Consider the following 18,858-nt stretch of genomic DNA (forward strand, 5'->3'; position numbering starts at 1 on the left):
CATAATCACAAGCACATGCACACACAGCAACAGTAACACAATACACACAACATCACACAATCACATGCACACACAGCAACAGTAACACAATACACACAATATCACATAATCACATGCGCACACACAACATCACATAATCACATGCGCACACACAGCAACAGTAACACAATACACATAACATCACATAATCACAAACACATGCACACACAGCAACAGTAACACAATACACACACCATCACACAATCACATGCACACACAGCAACAGTAACACAATACACACAACATCACATAATCACATGCGCACACACAGCAACAGTAACACAATACACACAACATCACATAATCACATGCACACACACAGCAACAGTAACACAATACACACAACATCACATAATCACAAACACATGCACACACAGCAACAGTAACACAATACACACAACATCACATAATCACAAACACATGCACACACAGCAACAGTAACACAATACACACAACATCACATAATCACAAACACATGCATACACAGCAACAGTAACACAATGCACACACAGCAACAGTAACACAATACACGCAACATCACACAATCACAAACACATGCACACACAGCAACACAAATACAAAACACACACCATCACAAAATCACATGCACACACAGCAACAGTAACACAATACACACAACATCACACAATCACAAACACATGCACACACAGTAACAGTAACACAATGCACACACAATCACATGCACACATAGCAACAGTAACACAATACACACAACATCACACAATCACAAACACATGCACACACAGTAACAGTAACACAATACACACACAATCACATGCACACATAGCAACAGTAACACAATACACACAACATCACACAATCACAATCACATGCACATACAGCAACAGTAACACAATACACACACCATCACACAATCACAAACACATGCACACACAGCAACACTAATACAAAACACACACACCATCACACAATCATATGCACACACAGCAACAGTAACACAATACACACACCATCACATAATCACATGCACACACAGCAACAATAACACAATACACACACCATCACACAATCACATGCACACACAGCAACAGTAACACAATACACACAACATCACATAATCACAAACACATGCACACACAGCAACAGTAACACAATACACACACCATCACACAATCACATGCACACACAGCAACAGTAACACAATACACACAACATCACATAATCACAAACACATGCACACACAGCAACACTAATACAAAACACACACCATCACACAATCATATGCACACACAGCAACAGTAACACAATACACACAACATCACACAATCGCAAACACATGCACACACAGCAACAGTAACACAATACACACACCATCACACAATCACAAACACATGCACACACAGCAACAGTAACACAATACACACAGCATCACACAATCACATGCACACACAGCAACAGTAACACAATACACACAACATCACACAATCACTAACATGCACACACAGCAACAGTAACACAATACACACAACATCACACAATCACAAACACACAGCAACAGTAACACAATACACACAACATCACACAATCATATGCACACACAGCAACAGTAACACAATACACACAACATCACACAATCACAAACACATGCACACACAGCAACACTAATACAAAACACACACCATCACACAATCACATGCACACACAGCAACAGTAACACAATACACACCATCACACAATCGCAAACACATGTTCACAGGCACAATGACACAATACACACACCATCACACAATCACAAATATATACACACATCGCCACAATAACACAATACACACACCATCACAAATATATACACACACAGCAACAATAGCACAATACACATACCATCACACATTCACAAACACATGCAAATACAGCAACACTAACACACAACACACACCATCACACAATCACATGCACACACAGTAACAGTAACACAATACACACACCATCACACAATCACAAAAACATGCACACACAGCAATAGTAACACAATACACACACCATCACACAATCACAAACACATGTACACACAGCAACACTAACACAATACACACAGCATCACACAATCACAAACACATGCGCACACACAGCAAAAGTAACACAATACACACACCATCACACAATCACAAACACATACACACACAGCAACAATAACACAATACACCCACCATCACACAATCACAAACACATGCATACACAGCAACAGTAACACAATATACACACCAACACACAATCACAAATACATGCGCACACACAGCAACAATAACACAATACACAGACCATCAAACAATCACAAACACATGTGCACACACAGCAACAGTAACATAATACACACACCTTTACACTAACACATGCACACACAGCAACAGTAACACAATACACACACCATCACACAATCACAAACACATGTGCACACAGCAACAATAACACAATACACACACCATCACACAATCACAAACACATGCACATATAGCAACAGTAACACAATACACACGCCATCACACAAACACCTGCACACACAGCAACAGTAACACAATACACTCACTATCACACAATCACAAACACATGCGCACACAGCAACAATAACACAATACACACACCGTCACACAATCATAAACACATGCACACAGACACAATAACACAATACACACACAATCACATGCACACATAGCAACAGTAACACAATACACACACAAACACATGCACACATAGCAACAGTAACACAATACACACACCATCACACAAACACATGCACACACAGCAACAGTAACACAATACACTCACCATCACACAATCACAAACACATGCACACACAGCAACAATAACACAATACACACACCGTCACACAATCATAAAAACATGCACACAGACACAATAACACAATACTGTGATGTTTAGTGTATTTGCCTCAATTCCTGATGTTACAGCTCTGACATGTATATAACAGCAAGCAAGAAGAGTGGAGAGTTTGGTTCCGTAAAACATCAGGAGTTTATTGGACAACATTAAAATTTCCAAAAGGAAGAAACAACAACATACAAAGTTCAGAGAAGTGTTCACCAGGTGGCTTACGCGTTTTAGCTCTCAGCCGTAATCATAGCCTGACTGGTTATGTCTAACACACTCAATCACAGCTTAATGTTTATAGGTTAAAACCAATACACACCTCCCTGAATTACACCTGTTAGGTAATTGTTAAGTTAAATATAACATCTAAAAACCTGAAACAGCTATCTATAATATCTATTCAGTAAATATACAAAAGATAAATAGGAAGGGCACTTATTTAATATCTGCTCAGAGTAAATGAATTGAACAAATTTGATAACGATCATTATAAACATACATCGTGAATACAATATTAGAACACATCATAGCAAAATGCCATAACTTCAGACAGGTTTGGACACACATTTAGAATGCATATACATAAGTATTCAATGAGCAAGAATATTGTGGCACAATAGAGAGAACGATATGCATGAGATACAACCATATGTAAAAACAATAGTATAACAAGTAACAATCCCAAAAACTTGATACAGTCTCAAAAATCCTATTCCCAAAAGTTAATAATGTCATAACGTGAATTTAGTCCTAGAGGTATTCTGGTTTTCAGTTTTAATATCCAAAATACCTCCCTTTTGGCCAACAATTTGTCCAGGTCACCCCCTCTTTTTGGTCTCTGAACTTTTTCTATAATACACCATTTAAAGGTGTCCAGTTTGCTATTATGTTTCACAGCAAAATGTTTAACCAAAGGGGTGGATGACCTGCCAATTAATATGGTAGACATATGTTCACGTATACGTGATTTCATATCCCTGGATGTATGTAACAGCCACATAAGTACTCACTTTATTTCTCTTGTAAAGGTGTATCCAGTCCACGGGTTCATCCATTACTTGTGGGATATTCTCCTTCCCAACAGGAAGCTGCAAGAGGACACCCACAGCAGAGCTGTCTATATAGCTCCTCCCCTAACTGCCACCCCCAGTCATTCTCTTGCAGCTCTCGACAAGAAAGGAAGTATCAAGAGAGATGTGGTGACTTAGTGTAGTTTTTACCTTCAATCAAAAGTTTGTTATTTTTAAACGGTACCGGCGTTGTACTGTTTTTACTCTCAGGCAGAAATTGGAAGAAGAATTCTGCCTGGAGGTTTTGATGATCTTAGCGGTTTGTAACTAAGGTCCATTGCTGTTCTCACACATAACTGAAGAGTATGGAAAGAAAACTTCAGTTGGGGGGACGGTCTGCAGATCACCTTCTTTGAGGTATGTTCAGTATATTTTTTTCTAGAGAGATGATAAGGTCTAGAAAATGCTGACAGTGCCTGGTATATTTGAGGTAAGCCTGATACAGTGATTTAACAACAACTGGGATCATGCTTGCAAATAAGGGTAATATTCATGTTAATACTTATATTACTTGGTGTAAAAATGTTTTTCATGATTTATAAAAATAAAAACGTTTTTTCTCTGAGGGTGATAAATCTTTATTTGGGGCCTAGTTTTCCACATGGCTTGTTAGATTACTCCTAGGAGTACTTTTTTAAGGCCCTCTGACTTTGAGTGCATGGTAGGGAGGGTAGGGTTGCCACCTCAGCAATGTTTTCCTGGACACTTATGAGTTACACATGCTGCAGGGTGTGCAGGGAGGAACATGTATTGTGTTTCTGGACAGCACTATTCATATTCCTCCCTGCACACCCTGCAGCATGTGTAACTCATAAGTGTTCTGTATTTTAAGGGACAGGTGGTAACCCTAAGGGAGGGGCCTATTTTCGTTTTCAGTCTGAGACATCCAGCTTCCCTGAAGGAGTCCTCTGGCTTATAGGACCTCTATAGAGGGGTTTGTTCCTGCAAAAATCGTATTTAAGGGCAGGTAGGAGCCACAGCAGAGCTGTGGCAGTGTGTTTGACTGTTTGTTAACAGGTTTAATGTTTTTCTAATCTGTTTTTGGGCCAGAGGGGTTAATCATCCATTTGCAAGTGGGTGCAATGCTGCTTTAGTCCCTTATACACACTGTAAAAATTTTGTAGAGTTTACTACTTTTTATCACTGTTTTGCAGTTTATGTGGTAGTTTTTTTCTCTTAAAGGCACAGTACCGTTTTTATATTATTGCTTTTTTCACATTTATTAAAGTGTTTTCCAAGCTTGCTGGTCTCATTACTAGTCTGTTAAACATGTCTGACATAGAGGAAACTCCTTGTTCATTATGTTTAGAAGCCATTGTGGAACCCCCTCTTAGAATGTGTACCAAATGCACTGACCTTTCTATAAGTTATAAAGATCATATTATGGCTTTTAAAGATTTATCACCTGAGGTTTCTGAGACTGACAAAAGGGAGGTTATGCCATCTAGCTCTCCCCTCGTGTCAGAACCTATAACTCCCGCTCAAGGGACGCCAAGTACATCTAGCGCGTCCAATGCGTTTACCTTATAAGACATGGCGGCAGTTATGAATCATACCCTCACAGAGGTATTTAGTAGCTATGTCTGATATACAACCCACCCACAAATAAACATTAGCAGCAAAGTAGCCCCCCCACAATAAGTAGTACTGGCCTGTAGGTTCCAGGTTGTAGGATGAAAGTGTAGCATCCTTGGCCTTCCTGGCGCAGCTGGGCAAATAGCTGGTGGTACTTGGGGGGCAGAGGCCAGCGGCACTCTGCCCTGGTGCCAGCGCTTCTGCTGGGGTGAGGGGTTGGCAGGCCAGTCCTGTAACAAGGGGGTCTGTAGGGCAGAGGCCAGCAGCGCTCTGTCCTGATGCCAGCTCTTCTGCTGGGGGAATTGGGGCATAGTCCTGCCTGGTGGCAAAGGGAACGTGGGGGTTAACATCTCCACTGTTAACCCTGGGCCCAAGTTAGGAGTTAGCTGGGGAGGGGGAGATTAGCTTACCTCCTCCTCCTGATACTCCGGCGGCCGTTGGGAAGGGAGGTCGATGCTCTCCGCTCCCTGTGGAACATGCTGCGGCTGGGGAGAGAGACCGGTTGTCTCCTCTCCCTGGAAGGCACACTCCAGCTGGCTGGGGAGGGGGGTCGATGCTTTCCCCTCCCGGTAGCTGGGTCTGTCGTTGGTGATCTGGGCCGCCTGCCCAGCATCCCTGTAGGGCCGGTAGAGAGACTGCGGTCCCATCTCCACCTGCCTGCTGGGCGTCCTCCCAGGACCAGTCTATGAGGCCTGCTGCCTCGGGTATCTCTGGTTGTCTCTTCCCTCTGCACGGTATACTGCCGCTGGGGAGGGAGGTCGCTGCTCTCCTCTCCCTGTGGAACATGCTGCGGCTGGGGAGAGAGACCAGGTGTCCATACCCTCAAACTCCACAGTTGGCGCTCAAAGGCTCGTGTCGCTTCGTTCTCCATATCCAATTCCCGGATGATGCGACTGACTACCTCCTGCGCAGGGTCTGGACCATATCGGACTAGCCGCCTCTTTACCTCTGGAATGAAATCCGCGCCCTCATAGCGACGGATCCGGTCGAGGTGCTCTTCACAGGGTTCTGACCAGTATCTTGTCAGCTCCATGCTGCTGTAGGTAGGGAAGCTGCGCAGTGGCTAGCGTTGCCCTCAATAACTCTCCTACGATACCAGTGCTGTTGGGGTGCTGCTCCTTGTGCTAGGAAGCCATCCCACCGCTGCCGCCAAATGTTACGGTTGCCTCCAGGCTGGCTGGAAGTTGGACCGTAGAAAAGGATGCTCCTAGCATCAGCACCGTAGACACCATAGACTACTGCGTAGCCACCATAAGTAATGCAGACTCTACGAACCACCGCTGCTGGGCTGGTATCTCGCCGTCTGCTCTGCGCCCTGGACCTACGACCAGGCTCCAGTACGTGAACCTCTTCCTTCTGTAGCGTGAAGCAGGATCAGGAACAAGAGCTCTTACAGGAGCTCAGTAGCTAAGGGAGTATATAGAGCATAGCAATCCCTGTAGTGATTATAGCTGTCCCCTACAAACATGAGTCAAAGCTGCAAGTTAGAGGGTCAGAAAAGGTCTGATGTGCTGGAACACACAGCCTCCTTTTTATTGAGGTTACATGCAAAAAAGACACTCTCAGGGGGAGGCATAAAATCCCCAATCACACATTTGATACATTTAGATAGAGAGGCAACGCCCTTTGACAGGCCATAGTAGAATTACATTTCTTCAGCAGATAACAAGTTACACACAATAAAACAATGCAGTCCACCTTATCACTAGCAGTCTGATTAGACAATGGGAAAGTTTATCACTAAACTTAATTAGAGCTGATCCCAGCAAACTTGTATTTAGAATTGAACAAAATTAACTCTCAATGGCACACAATGAAAACCAATGCTTTTGTAATAGTGCTCCCTTTCTGTGGAACACTGCCTGTGTGGTACTGGGTTCAGTAAGCCCTATTTACTGAACCAAGTGGGAGAAAACCAGGGACAAGTTACTTTACAGGTCTGGGGACATAGTCTTAAAGGGGCATTGTTCACCAAAGTCACAATATGTCCCCAGACGGTTCTTAAAGGGCCATACACACCCAATAAAAGGTAATATGTTCTCAGGGGCACAATCTTCCAGGGGCCATAGTCATGAGGAAGGAGGCTGGCAAATAGGCTTCTCCAAAATCCAGGGAAGCAGGGCAATTTCCCATTTAAAGGGCCAGTTACAAATAGCAGTTTGTAACAACACCTTTGCAGTGCCTGTTTACACTGACGTTTTTCCAATCCCTAAGAGGTTTTCAGAAATTATTACTAAGGAATGGGATAGACCAGGTGTACCGTTCTCTCCCCCTCCTGCTTTTAAAACGATGTTTCCTATAGATGCCGCTACACGGGACTCGTGGCAGACATCCCTAAGGTGGAGGGAGCAGTCTCTACCCTAGCTAAGCATACAACTATTCCTGTTGAGGACAGTTGTGCTTTCCTAGATCCTATGGATAAAAAATTAGAGTGTTTCCTTAAGAAAATCTTTATACAACAAGGTTTTATTCTCCAGCCTCTTGCATGCATTGCCCCAGTCACTGCTGCAGCGGCTTTCTGGTTCGAGTCTCTGGAGGAGGCTCTACAGGTAGAAACCCCGTTGGATGATATCCTTGACAGGCTTAAATCTCTTAAGTTAGCCAATTCATTTATTTCTGACGCCGTTTTTTTTATTTAACCAAGCTAACGGCTAAAAATTCAGGTTTTGCCATTCAGGCGCGTAGGGCGCTATGGCTTAAATCCTGGTCAGCTGATGTCACTTCAAAGTCTAAACTTCTCAATATCCCCTTCAAAGGGCAGACCATTTTTGGGCCGACTGAAGGAGATCATTTTTGATATTACTGGAGGAAAAGGCCACGCCCTTCCCCAGGATAGGTCCAACAAGTTAAGGACCAAACAGACTAATTTTCGTTCCTTTCGAAACTTCAAGAGTGGCGCAGCTTCATCTTCCTCTTCTACAAAATAAGAGGGAAATTTTGCCCAGTCCAAGCCAGTCTGGAGACCTAACCAGGCTTGGAACAAGGGGGGACAGCCCAAAAAGCCTGCTGCTGCCTCTAAGACAGCATGAAGGAGTAGCCCCCGATCCGGGACCGGATCTAGTGGGGGCAGACTTTCTCTCTTCGCCCAGGCTTGGGCAAGAGATGTCCAGGATCCCTGGGCTCTGGAGATTGTTTCCCAGGGATATCTTCTGGATTTCAAAGCTTCATCTCCAAAGGGGAGATTTCATCTCTCACAATTAACTGCAAACCAGATAAAGAGAGAGGCATTCTTACATTGCGTTCAAGACCTACTAGTTATGGGAGTGATCCACCCAGTTCCAAAGGAGGAACAGGGGCAGGGCTTCTATTCAAATCTGTTTATAGTTCCCAAGAAAGAGGGAACTTTCAGACCAATCTTGGATCTCAAGATCCTAAACAAATTTCTCAGGGTCCCATCCTTCAAGATGGAGACTATTCGAACTATCCTACCTATGATCCTGGAGGGTCAATATATGACTACCGTGGATTTAAAGGATGCTAATCTACACATTCCGATACACAGGGATCATCATCAGTTTCTCAGGTTCGCCTTCCTAGACAGGCATTACCAGTTTGTGGCTCTTCCCTTCGGGTTAGCCACGGCAACAAGAATCTTTACAAAGGTTCTAAGGCCGCGGGGTATAGCAGTGGCCCCTTACCTAGACAACATCTTGATACAGGTGTCGACTTTTCAAATCGCCAGGTCCCATACGGACATTGTTCTGGCATTCCTGAGGTCTCACACGTGGAAGGTGAACGAAGGAAAGAGTTCTCTCTCCCCTCTCACAAGAGTTTCCTTCCTAGGAACTCTGATAGACTAAGTAGAAATGAAGATTTATCTGACAGAGGTCAGGTTGTCAAAACTTCTAACTTCCTGCCGTGCTCTTTATTCCACTTCCCATCCGTCAGTGGCTCAGTGTATGGAGGTAATCGGATTAATGGTAGCGGCAATGGACATAGTTCCGTTTGCCCGCCTACATCTCAGACCACTGCAACTTTGCATGCTCAATCAGTGGAATGGGGATTACACATATTTGTCCCCTCTACTAAATCTGAATCAAGAGACCAGGGATTCTCTTCTCTGGTGGCTATCTTGGGTCCATCTGTCCAAGGGAATGAGTTTCCGCAGGCCAGAATGGACTATAGTAATGACAGATGCCAGCATTCTGGGCTGGGGTGCAGTCTGGAACTCCCTGAAGGCTCAGGAGGAGGCCCTCCTTCCGATAAACATTCTGGAACTAAGAGCGTTATTCAATGCTCTTCAGGCTTGGCCTCAGCTAGCTGCGGTCAGGTTCATCAGATTTCAGTCAGACAACATCACGACTGTAGCCTATATCAACCATCAGGGGGAACAAGGAGCCCCCTGTCAATGTTGGAGGTTTCAAAGATAATTCTATGGGCAGAGGTTCACTCTTGCCATCTCTCAGCTATCCATATCCCAGGAGTAGAGAACTGGGAGGCGGATTTTCTAAGTCGGCAGACTTTTCATCCGGGGGAGTGGGAGCTCCATCCGGAGGTATTTGCCCAGTTGATTCAACTATGGGGCAAACCAGAACTGGATCTCATGGCATCTCATCAGAACGCCAAGCTTCCTTGTTACGGGTCCAGGTCCAGGGATCCCAAGGCAGCGCTGATAGATGCTCTAGCAGCGCCCTGGTCCTTCAGCCTGGCTTATGTGTTTCCACCGTTTCCTCTGCTCCCTCGTCTGATTGCCAAGATCAAGCAGGAGAGAGCTTCGGTGATCTTGATAGTACCCTGCGTGGCCACGCAGGACTTGGTATGCAGATCTGGTGGACATGTCATCTTTTTCACCATGGACTCTGCCGCTAAGGCAGGACCTTCTACTTCAAGGTCCCTTCAAACATCCAAATATAATTTCTCTACGTCTGACTGCTTGAAGATTGAACGCTTGATTCTATCAAAGCGTGGTTTTTCTGAATCGGTCATTGATACCTTAATTCAGGCTCGAAAGCCTGTAACCAGGAAGATCTATCATAAGTTATGGTGTAAATATCTTCACTGGTGTGAATCCAAGGGTTACTCATGGAGTAAGGTCAGGATTCCTAGGATATTATCTTTTCTCCAAGAAGGATTGGAGAAGGGATTGTCAGCTAGTTCCTTAAAGGGACAGATTTCTGCTCTGTTTATTCTTTTGCACAAACGTCTGGCTGAGGTTCCAGACGTTCAGGCGTTTTGTCAGGCTTTAGTTAGAATCAAGCCTGTGTTTAAACCTGTTGCTCCGCCATGGAGTTTAAATTTAGTTCTTAAAGTTCTTCAAGGGGTTCCGTTTGAACCTTTGCATTCCATAGATATTAAGCTTTTATCTTGGAAAGTTCTGTTTTAAGTAGCTATCTCCTCGGCTCAAAGAGTTTCAGAGTTATCTGCTTTACAATGTAATTCCCCTTATCTGATTTTCCATGCAGATAAGGTAGTGTTACGTACCAAACCTGGGTTTCTTCCTAAGGTGGTATCTAATAAGAATATCAATCAGGAGATTGTTGTTCCTTCACTATGTCCTAATCCTTCTTCAAAGAAGGAATGTCTATTACACAATCTTGATGTGGTTCATGCTTTAAAGTTTTATTTACAAGCTACGAAGGATTTTCGTCAAACATCTGCTTTGTTTGTTGTCTACTCTGGACAGAGGAGAGGCCAAAAGGCTTCGGCAACTTCTCTTTCTTTTTGGCTAAGAAGTATAATACGCTTAGCTTATGAGACTGCTGGCCAGCAGCCTCCTGAAAGAATTACAGCTCATTCTACTAGAGCAGTAGCTTCCTCATGGGCTTTTAAACATGAGGCCTCTGTTGAACAGATTTGTAAGGCGGCGACTTGGTCTTCGCTTCATACCTTTTCGAAATTCTATAAATTTGATACTTTTGCTTCTTCAGGGCCATTTTTGGGAGAAAGGTCTTACAGGCAGTGGTGCCTTCCGTTTAAGTTCCTGCCTTGTCCCTCCCTTCATCCGTGTCCTAAAGCTTTGATATTGGTATCCCACAAGTAATGGATGAACCCGTGGACTGGATACACCTTTACAAGAGAAAACAAAATTTATGCTTACCTGATAAATTTATTTCTTTTGTGGTGTATACAGTCCACGGCCCGCCCTGTCATTTTCAAGGCAGGTGTTTTTTTATTTTTAAACTACAGTCACCACTGCACCCTATAGTTTCTCCTTTTTTTCTTGCTTGTCTTCGGTCGAATGACTGGGGGTGGCAGTTAGGGGAGGAGCTATATAGACAGCTCTGCTGTGGGTGTCCTCTTGCAGCTTCCTGTTGGGAAGGAGAATATCCCACAAGTAATGGATGAACTCGTGGACTGGATACACCACAAGAGAAATAAATTTATCAGGTAAGCATAAATTTTGTTTTATCAAGATGCAACAGGTTTCTTATATTGCTGCCTCATTACACACTGTTTGCTTCAGCAGCCTTTTTTCCCTCAGGAACATTTCAACAACAGGAAACAGGAAGTGGGAAACCAAACAAGGAAGTATATCAGCTATAACTAGCAACAACCTATCTAACACACCTGCTTTCCTTCTCAATAAAAAATAAAATCAAAAACATAAAATAAATGAAGAACAAAAGTCAACAATAATAAATAAACAATTCAGATATGGTGTCTTAATCAGTATCTCTTTGTCCATCATCTTCCAGATCCACCACTTCTTTTTCAGGAGACCTTATTCTTCTTCTACTAGGATACCATTGATGCCTTCTCACTGTTGAGTTTCTCTGATTTAAGTCCCTTAATGGATCTGGATGCTGCCAGTGATTTGTGGCCCTTCTCATCCTCTTGGAATGGCTAGTATTTTCTTCCATGAAGTTCCATAGGGTTTCACCTCTAATTCTTCCCCTATGTTATCTTAAAGATTATTTTCATCTTGAGCCTCAGGAACAGGTATATTGCATACATTTGAAGAGTCATCGTGCCAGACTCCATGTGAGATATTAATGTCCAGCTGCATGGTTGGTCCAGCTGGTTTTGTCTGGTTGTGTGTTATACACGGTTGAAGCTGATGCTGATTTGTATGCCTCTGTGTGCAATGTCCATCAGAGGTTAAAACTTAAGTGCTGACCCGAGAACTTTTTTAATTACTGCTGCTTGCCAGCGATTGTCCTGATGATATACACGCATCCAAACAGAATCCCCTGTTTGGTAACAACAACCTGCTTTCCCGCCTTGCATTTTCAATTGTTGCTGAATGACTCTATGAGTCCAAATAATCAAAGGTTTTGGGGACCTGATCCGACAGTGCGGATCAGGTCTGCAAGACCTTGCTGAATGCAGAGAGCATTACGCTCTCCATATTCAGCATTGCACCAGCAGCTCACAAGAGCTTGCTGGTGCAATGCCGCCCCTGCAGACTCACGGCCAATTGGCCTCCAGCAGGGGTTGTTAATCAACCCGATCGTACTCGATCGGGTTGAATTGTGGCGATTCCTGTCTGCCTGCTCAGAGCAGACGGACAGGGTTATGGAGCAGCGATCTTTAGACCGCTGCTTCATAACTGCTGTTTCTGGCGAGTCTGAAGACTTATATCAATGAGAGAGAAACCCAGTAAATAATAGCAATCTATAAAAATGTTCACAGTGTAACGATATATATAATGTGCAGTAAATGTACTCAAAGTTCTTAAGTCTCAGCGGGGATTACCCATACAAAGGGAAAGTCACTCACCGGATGGTAGCGGTTAATGGGGTTGCTCCGTCTCAAGCAGAACAAACTATCTCCCGTGGTACAGCCGCAAACATAGCCACTTTAAGAACACTTAGGAACGAGGTAGTGAAGCTCCCCACTTACCTCAACTTATTCCTGCTGTAATCCTTCAGACTAGTTCGCGGTTGGCCCCTCCGCACAGATACTCAGGTGAGACTCCGCCTCTTCCAGCTTTACCCGCAGTCCAATGAGAGAACCGCACATTAGCTCCTATAGTTGTACTCGCAACAGTGGGTCAGTCGGTATCTGGACGGTAGTAAATGTCAAAGAGAAACAAGGCATTCCAACTGATCCGTTAAAACAAGTTCTTTATTTTCCATCAATTAAAAGCAGCGTTGAAACACTGCAATGTCAGATCGGTGTAGAGGGCACAGCCATATAGTGCTGCGCCCTCTACATCGATCTGACATTGCTGTGTTTCAACACTGCTTTTAATTGATGGAAATAAAGAACTTGTTTCAACGGATCAGTTGGAATGCCTTGTTTCTCTTTGACATTTAGAGTCTGAAGACTTGCCAGAAACACCATTAGTGGCCGGATAATATGGTGCTGTTTGATGATAACAAATACCATTTTCTTTGAGAAAAACTTGAAATTGCCTAGGAACAAACTGGGGTCCATTATCTGAAACAAGCTCTCTGGGACGGCCAAACGTTGCAAACAGTTTCTTTAATGCAACTGTAGCTTCTGCAGTAGTCTGTGATATGATAAAAACATCTGGCCATTTAGAATGTGTGTCTACCACAATCAGACACATTTTATTTTCCACTGGTCCAGCATAATCTATGTGGATTCTCTGCCATGGTGATAGAGGCCAGGTCCAAGGTTGTACTGACCCATGTGGAACATCACATTGTGCTTGGGCACATCCAGGGCATACTGAAACATAACGGGCAATATTCTCATCGAGGGATGTCCACCACACATGACCCACATGACTATGCCAGGATGACCTTCATGAAGAATTTCAAGAATCTGTTGTTGTAACACAAAAGGAATAAAAACCCTTTCTCCCCAGACCAAACAGCCATCCCGAAGTGATAACTCCAGAGCCCTGTTTTAAAATAACTTGAGATGTATTTGAGTTTTTACTGGCCAACCTTTGCATACATAAGCAAGTACCTCCCTCAGCACAGAGTATTTGGCTGTCTCCTTTGCAATTTCATTTGCTGTTATCACCTCACAAAAATAGATATTTGATCTTTTTGTGGTAGTAAATTCTGAATTCATTGGCAATGGAAGCCTAGAGAAGGCATCTGCATTAGCATGTAGGCCATTTGGACGATATTGTATATGATATTGGTAGGCACCCAGAGTCAAGGCATATTTCTGAAGCCTTGCTGCTGTTGTGGTTGAGATACCTTTCTGTGAGTTAAAAATTGTCAATAAAGGTTTATGATCCATAAGGATTGACTATATATATGAAATTGTTTTACTGCCCATATGACTGCCAGCGCCTCTTTATCTGAGAGTAGTTTTTCTGTGAGTGATCTGGAGGCAAAAGCCACTGGCCTGTCTGTTCCATCAGCCATGGAATGAGACAGAACAGCCCCCAGTCCATAAGGTGAAGTGGTTTTTCCAAGTTGTAATGTACTAGAAGACGTGAACTATGGACTAGTTCTTTTGACTTACTGAAAGCCGTCTCACATTCTACTGTCCAGTGCCATAGACATTTGCTCTCCAAAAGACGATGTAAAGGGTAAAGCATGTGAGCTAAATTGGGCAAAAAACGATTGTAGTAATTTAACAGACCAAGATAGGATCTCAGTTGTGTCACATTTTGTGGAGTTGGAGCATCCTGCAAGGTCTTGACCTTCTCATCTGTGGTATGCAGTCCATGTTTGTCAGTTACATGAGCACAAAATTCAAGGCTATCCTGCATGAATTGGCATTTATCCAAATTCACCTTTAATCCATATTCCATAAGTCTTTGCAAGACTGCCTCCTCTGATCTGCCTGTCACCAGCATGTCATCTAACAGGCACTACTGTGTCCCAGGAATTCCAGCCAAGAGCTCATCCATTGTACGTTGCCAGACAGCTGGTGCAGGTGCAATGCCAAAAACCATACGATTATACCTGAATAGTGAGTATAAATAGTGAGTAGTGGTCGAGAATCCGGGTGTACAGGTAGCTGCAGATATGCATTTTTCAAATCTATTTTGGTGAATTTCTTGCCACCTGCCAGTGATGCAAAAGATCATCTATCCTGTAAAGCGGATACTCATCTATTGCAAGCTGTGTGTTAAGAGCCATGCTGACGTCCCCACAAATTTGTATCTCACCATTTATTTTCCTGACAGGAACAATGGGTGAAGCCCACTCACTTCTGTGAACTCTTGAGATGATATTCTGCTCCTCAAGTCGCTTTAATTCAGCCTCTTAGAGCAAACAGAACACTTCTTGCTTTAAATTTTTTTTGGTGTTGCTCCTGCTTTTAATTTTAAAGAAACCTGTCGCCCCTTTACAGTCCCCAACTGGCCATAAAACACCAGTGAATATTTCTCTTTTAACTCCCTAATCCAGTCAAGAATAGTTTGGTTATCATTTAGCACATGACATGGGTATTTATGAATATCAGGCATACCAAGAGCCTTTATCCACTCCCTTCCAAAAAGTGTGGGACCCCCATGCTCTAAGATATATAGAGGTATAGTAATTCTTTCTTACACTTGTTCAACATAACTGTGACTGTCACACACCCCACTGGTACTAACAGCTCTTTAGAGTATGTCTGCAGTCTCACTGTTGTTTGCTTTACTGGCCTCTGTATGTTAAGGTGTTTCCAGTCTGCTAAAGTAATCACAGATACAGCAGCACCTGTATCTAAATCCATAGACAGTTCTTTGCCATTCATGAGAACCTGAACTGTTAATGCAGCAAGATTAGAGTCCATCTTAAATATTTTTAAATTTTGTATAGGAAATTGTTCATCTGAATCCTCAGAAGACTCCTGTAGTTGTACTCTATAATGATTCTTTGCTCTGTCCCTCAGACAATTACTGCCTCTCTCTGCTGTGGATCTACAGACTCTGTAGATGGCCCATTTTACCACAAGCACGGCACTTGGCTTCCTTGAATCTGCAAGCAGTTGCATCATGTGTAGCAGCGATAGCACTAATGTGATCATTCCTGCTTTAAATGTCTTTTTCCCTGTATTTTACTATGTGCTTCTCTATAAAGTGATCTAGAGTCTAATTCAAAAACTTCCAGCCTCTTTTTGTTCTATAATGCTTGCAATGTCCATAGCCCTTTTGAATGTTAAATCTTCTTCTGTGAGTAGCTTCTTTAACACTGTTTCACTTGCATGCCCATAACAAACTGATCTTGCAATGCAGTGGGCAGGTAATCCCCAAAAGAACAGGTGCTTGCAAGTTTACGCAATGCAATGGCATATGCAGAAACCGATTCACCAGCCTCTTGCCTACGCTTATAGAATTTAAATCTCTCTGCTATCCATAGTGTTTTGGGCTGGAAATGGTCACTTAACAGATCTATTAAGATTCCCAATGGCTTACTAGCAGGTTTCTCTGGGTGTAATAGGTTTCTTAGTGTTTCATATGTTCTGGCTCCAATAGCAGTTAAAATACAGCAACCTGCTTGTTGTCAGGTATATCATTAGCTGTGAGATATTGTTCAAATCTTTCAACCCTGGATGTCCAAGAATCAGAGTCTGGATCAAAGTTTCTAACAGTGCCAATACATGCCATGCCTGCCTTACAGTAACAATACATGCCATGCCTACCTTACAGTAACAATACATGCCATGCCATGCCTGCCTTACAATGCCAATACATGCCATGCCTACCTTACAGTACTAATACATGCCATGCCTGCCTTACAGTACTAATACATGCCATGCCTACCTTACAGTACTAATACATGCCATGCCTGCCTTACAGTACTAATACATGCCATGCCTACCTTACAGTACTAATACATGCCATGCCTGCCTTACAGTACTAATACATGCCATGCCTACCTTACAGTACTAATACATGCCATGCCTACCTTACAGTACTAATACATGCCATGCCTACCTTACAGTAACAATACATGCCATGCCTACCTTACAGTAACAATACATGCCATGTCTGCCTTACAGTAACAATACATGCCATGCCTACCTTACAGTACTAATACATGCCATGCCTGCCTTACAGTAACAATACATGCCATGCCTGCCTTACAGTACTAATACATGCCATGTCTGCCTTACAGTAACAATACATGCCATGTCTGCCTTACAGTAACAATACATGTCATGACTGCCTTACAGTAACAATACATGTCATGACTGCCTTACAGTAACAATACATGCCATGTCTGCCTTACAGTAACAATACATGTCTTGTCTGCCTTACAGTAACAATACATGTCATGACTGCCTTACAGTAACAATACATGTCATGACTGCCTTACAGTAACAATACATGCCATGTCTGCCTTACAGTAACAATACATGTCTTGTCTGCCTTACAGTAACAATACATGCCATGTCTGCCTTACAGTAACAATACATACCATGTCTGCCTTACAGTAACAATACATGCCATGTCTGCCTTACAGTAACAATACATACCATGCCTGCCTTACAGTAACAATACATGCCATGCCTGCCTTACAGTGCCAATACATGCCATGCCTGCCTTACAGTGCCAATACATGCCATGCCTGCCTTACAGTAACAATACATGCCATGCCTGCCTTACAGTAACAATACATGCCTGCCTTACAGTAACAATACATGTCATGCCTGCCTTACAGTAACAATACATGCCTGCCTTACAGTAACAATACATGTCATGCCTGCCTTACAGTAACAATACATGCCTGCCTTACAGTAACAATACATGTCATGCCTGCCTTACAGTAACAATACATGCCTGCCTTACAGTAACAATACATGTCATGCCTGCCTTACAGTAACAATACATGCCTGCCTTACAGTGCCAATACATGCCATGCCTGCCTTACAGTAACAATACATGCCATGCCTGCCTTACAGTAACAATACATGCCTGCCTTACAGTAACAATACATGTCATGCCTGCCTTACAGTAACAATACATGCCTGCCTTACAGTAACAATACATGTCATGTCTGCCTTACAGTAACAATACATACCATGTCTGCCGTACAGTAACAATACATGCCATGCCTGCCTTACAGTAACAATACATGCCTGCCTTACAGTAACAATACATGCCATGCCTGCCTTACAGTAACAATACATGCCTGCCTTACAGTAACAATACATGTCATGCCTGCCTTACAGTAACAATACATGCCATGCCTACCTTACAGTAACTATACATGCCATGCCTGCCTTACAGTAACAATACATGCCATGTCTGCCTTACAGTAACAATACATGCCATGTCTGCCTTACAGTAACAATACATGTCATGTCTGCCTTACAGTAACAATACATGTCATGCCTACCTTACAGTAACAATACATGTCATGCCTACCTTACAGTAACAATACATACCATGCCTACCTTACAGTAACAATACATGCCATGTCTGCCTTACAGTAACAATACATGCCATGTCTGCCTTACAGTAACAATACATGCCATGTCTGCCTTACAGTAACAATACATG

The 18,858-nt window shown here is 43.1% G+C and overlaps 2 protein-coding genes across 3 annotated transcripts in view; one reads left to right on the top strand and one right to left on the bottom strand.

Moving 5' to 3' along the window:
* Positions 1-18,858, top strand: part of LOC128654726 (ecto-ADP-ribosyltransferase 5-like) — a 170,118-nt gene that overhangs the window by 23,378 nt on the left and 127,882 nt on the right. The gene's annotated exons all lie outside the window — the stretch shown is intronic.
* Positions 14,683-15,219, bottom strand: LOC128652728 (uncharacterized). The gene has a single exon (XM_053705660.1). It carries the CDS (start codon positions 15,217-15,219, stop codon positions 14,683-14,685), a length of 537 nt encoding a protein of 178 aa, XP_053561635.1.

The sequence above is a fragment of the Bombina bombina genome, chromosome 3 (genome assembly GCF_027579735.1).
Source record: "Bombina bombina isolate aBomBom1 chromosome 3, aBomBom1.pri, whole genome shotgun sequence".
NCBI lineage: Eukaryota > Metazoa > Chordata > Amphibia > Anura > Bombinatoridae > Bombina > Bombina bombina.

What these genes read in the sequence shown, in the direction of transcription:
- LOC128652728 (XM_053705660.1), bottom strand. Translation starts at nt 15,219, where the DNA reads ATGCTGGTGACAGGCAGATCAGAGGAGGCAGTCTTGCAAAGACTTATG.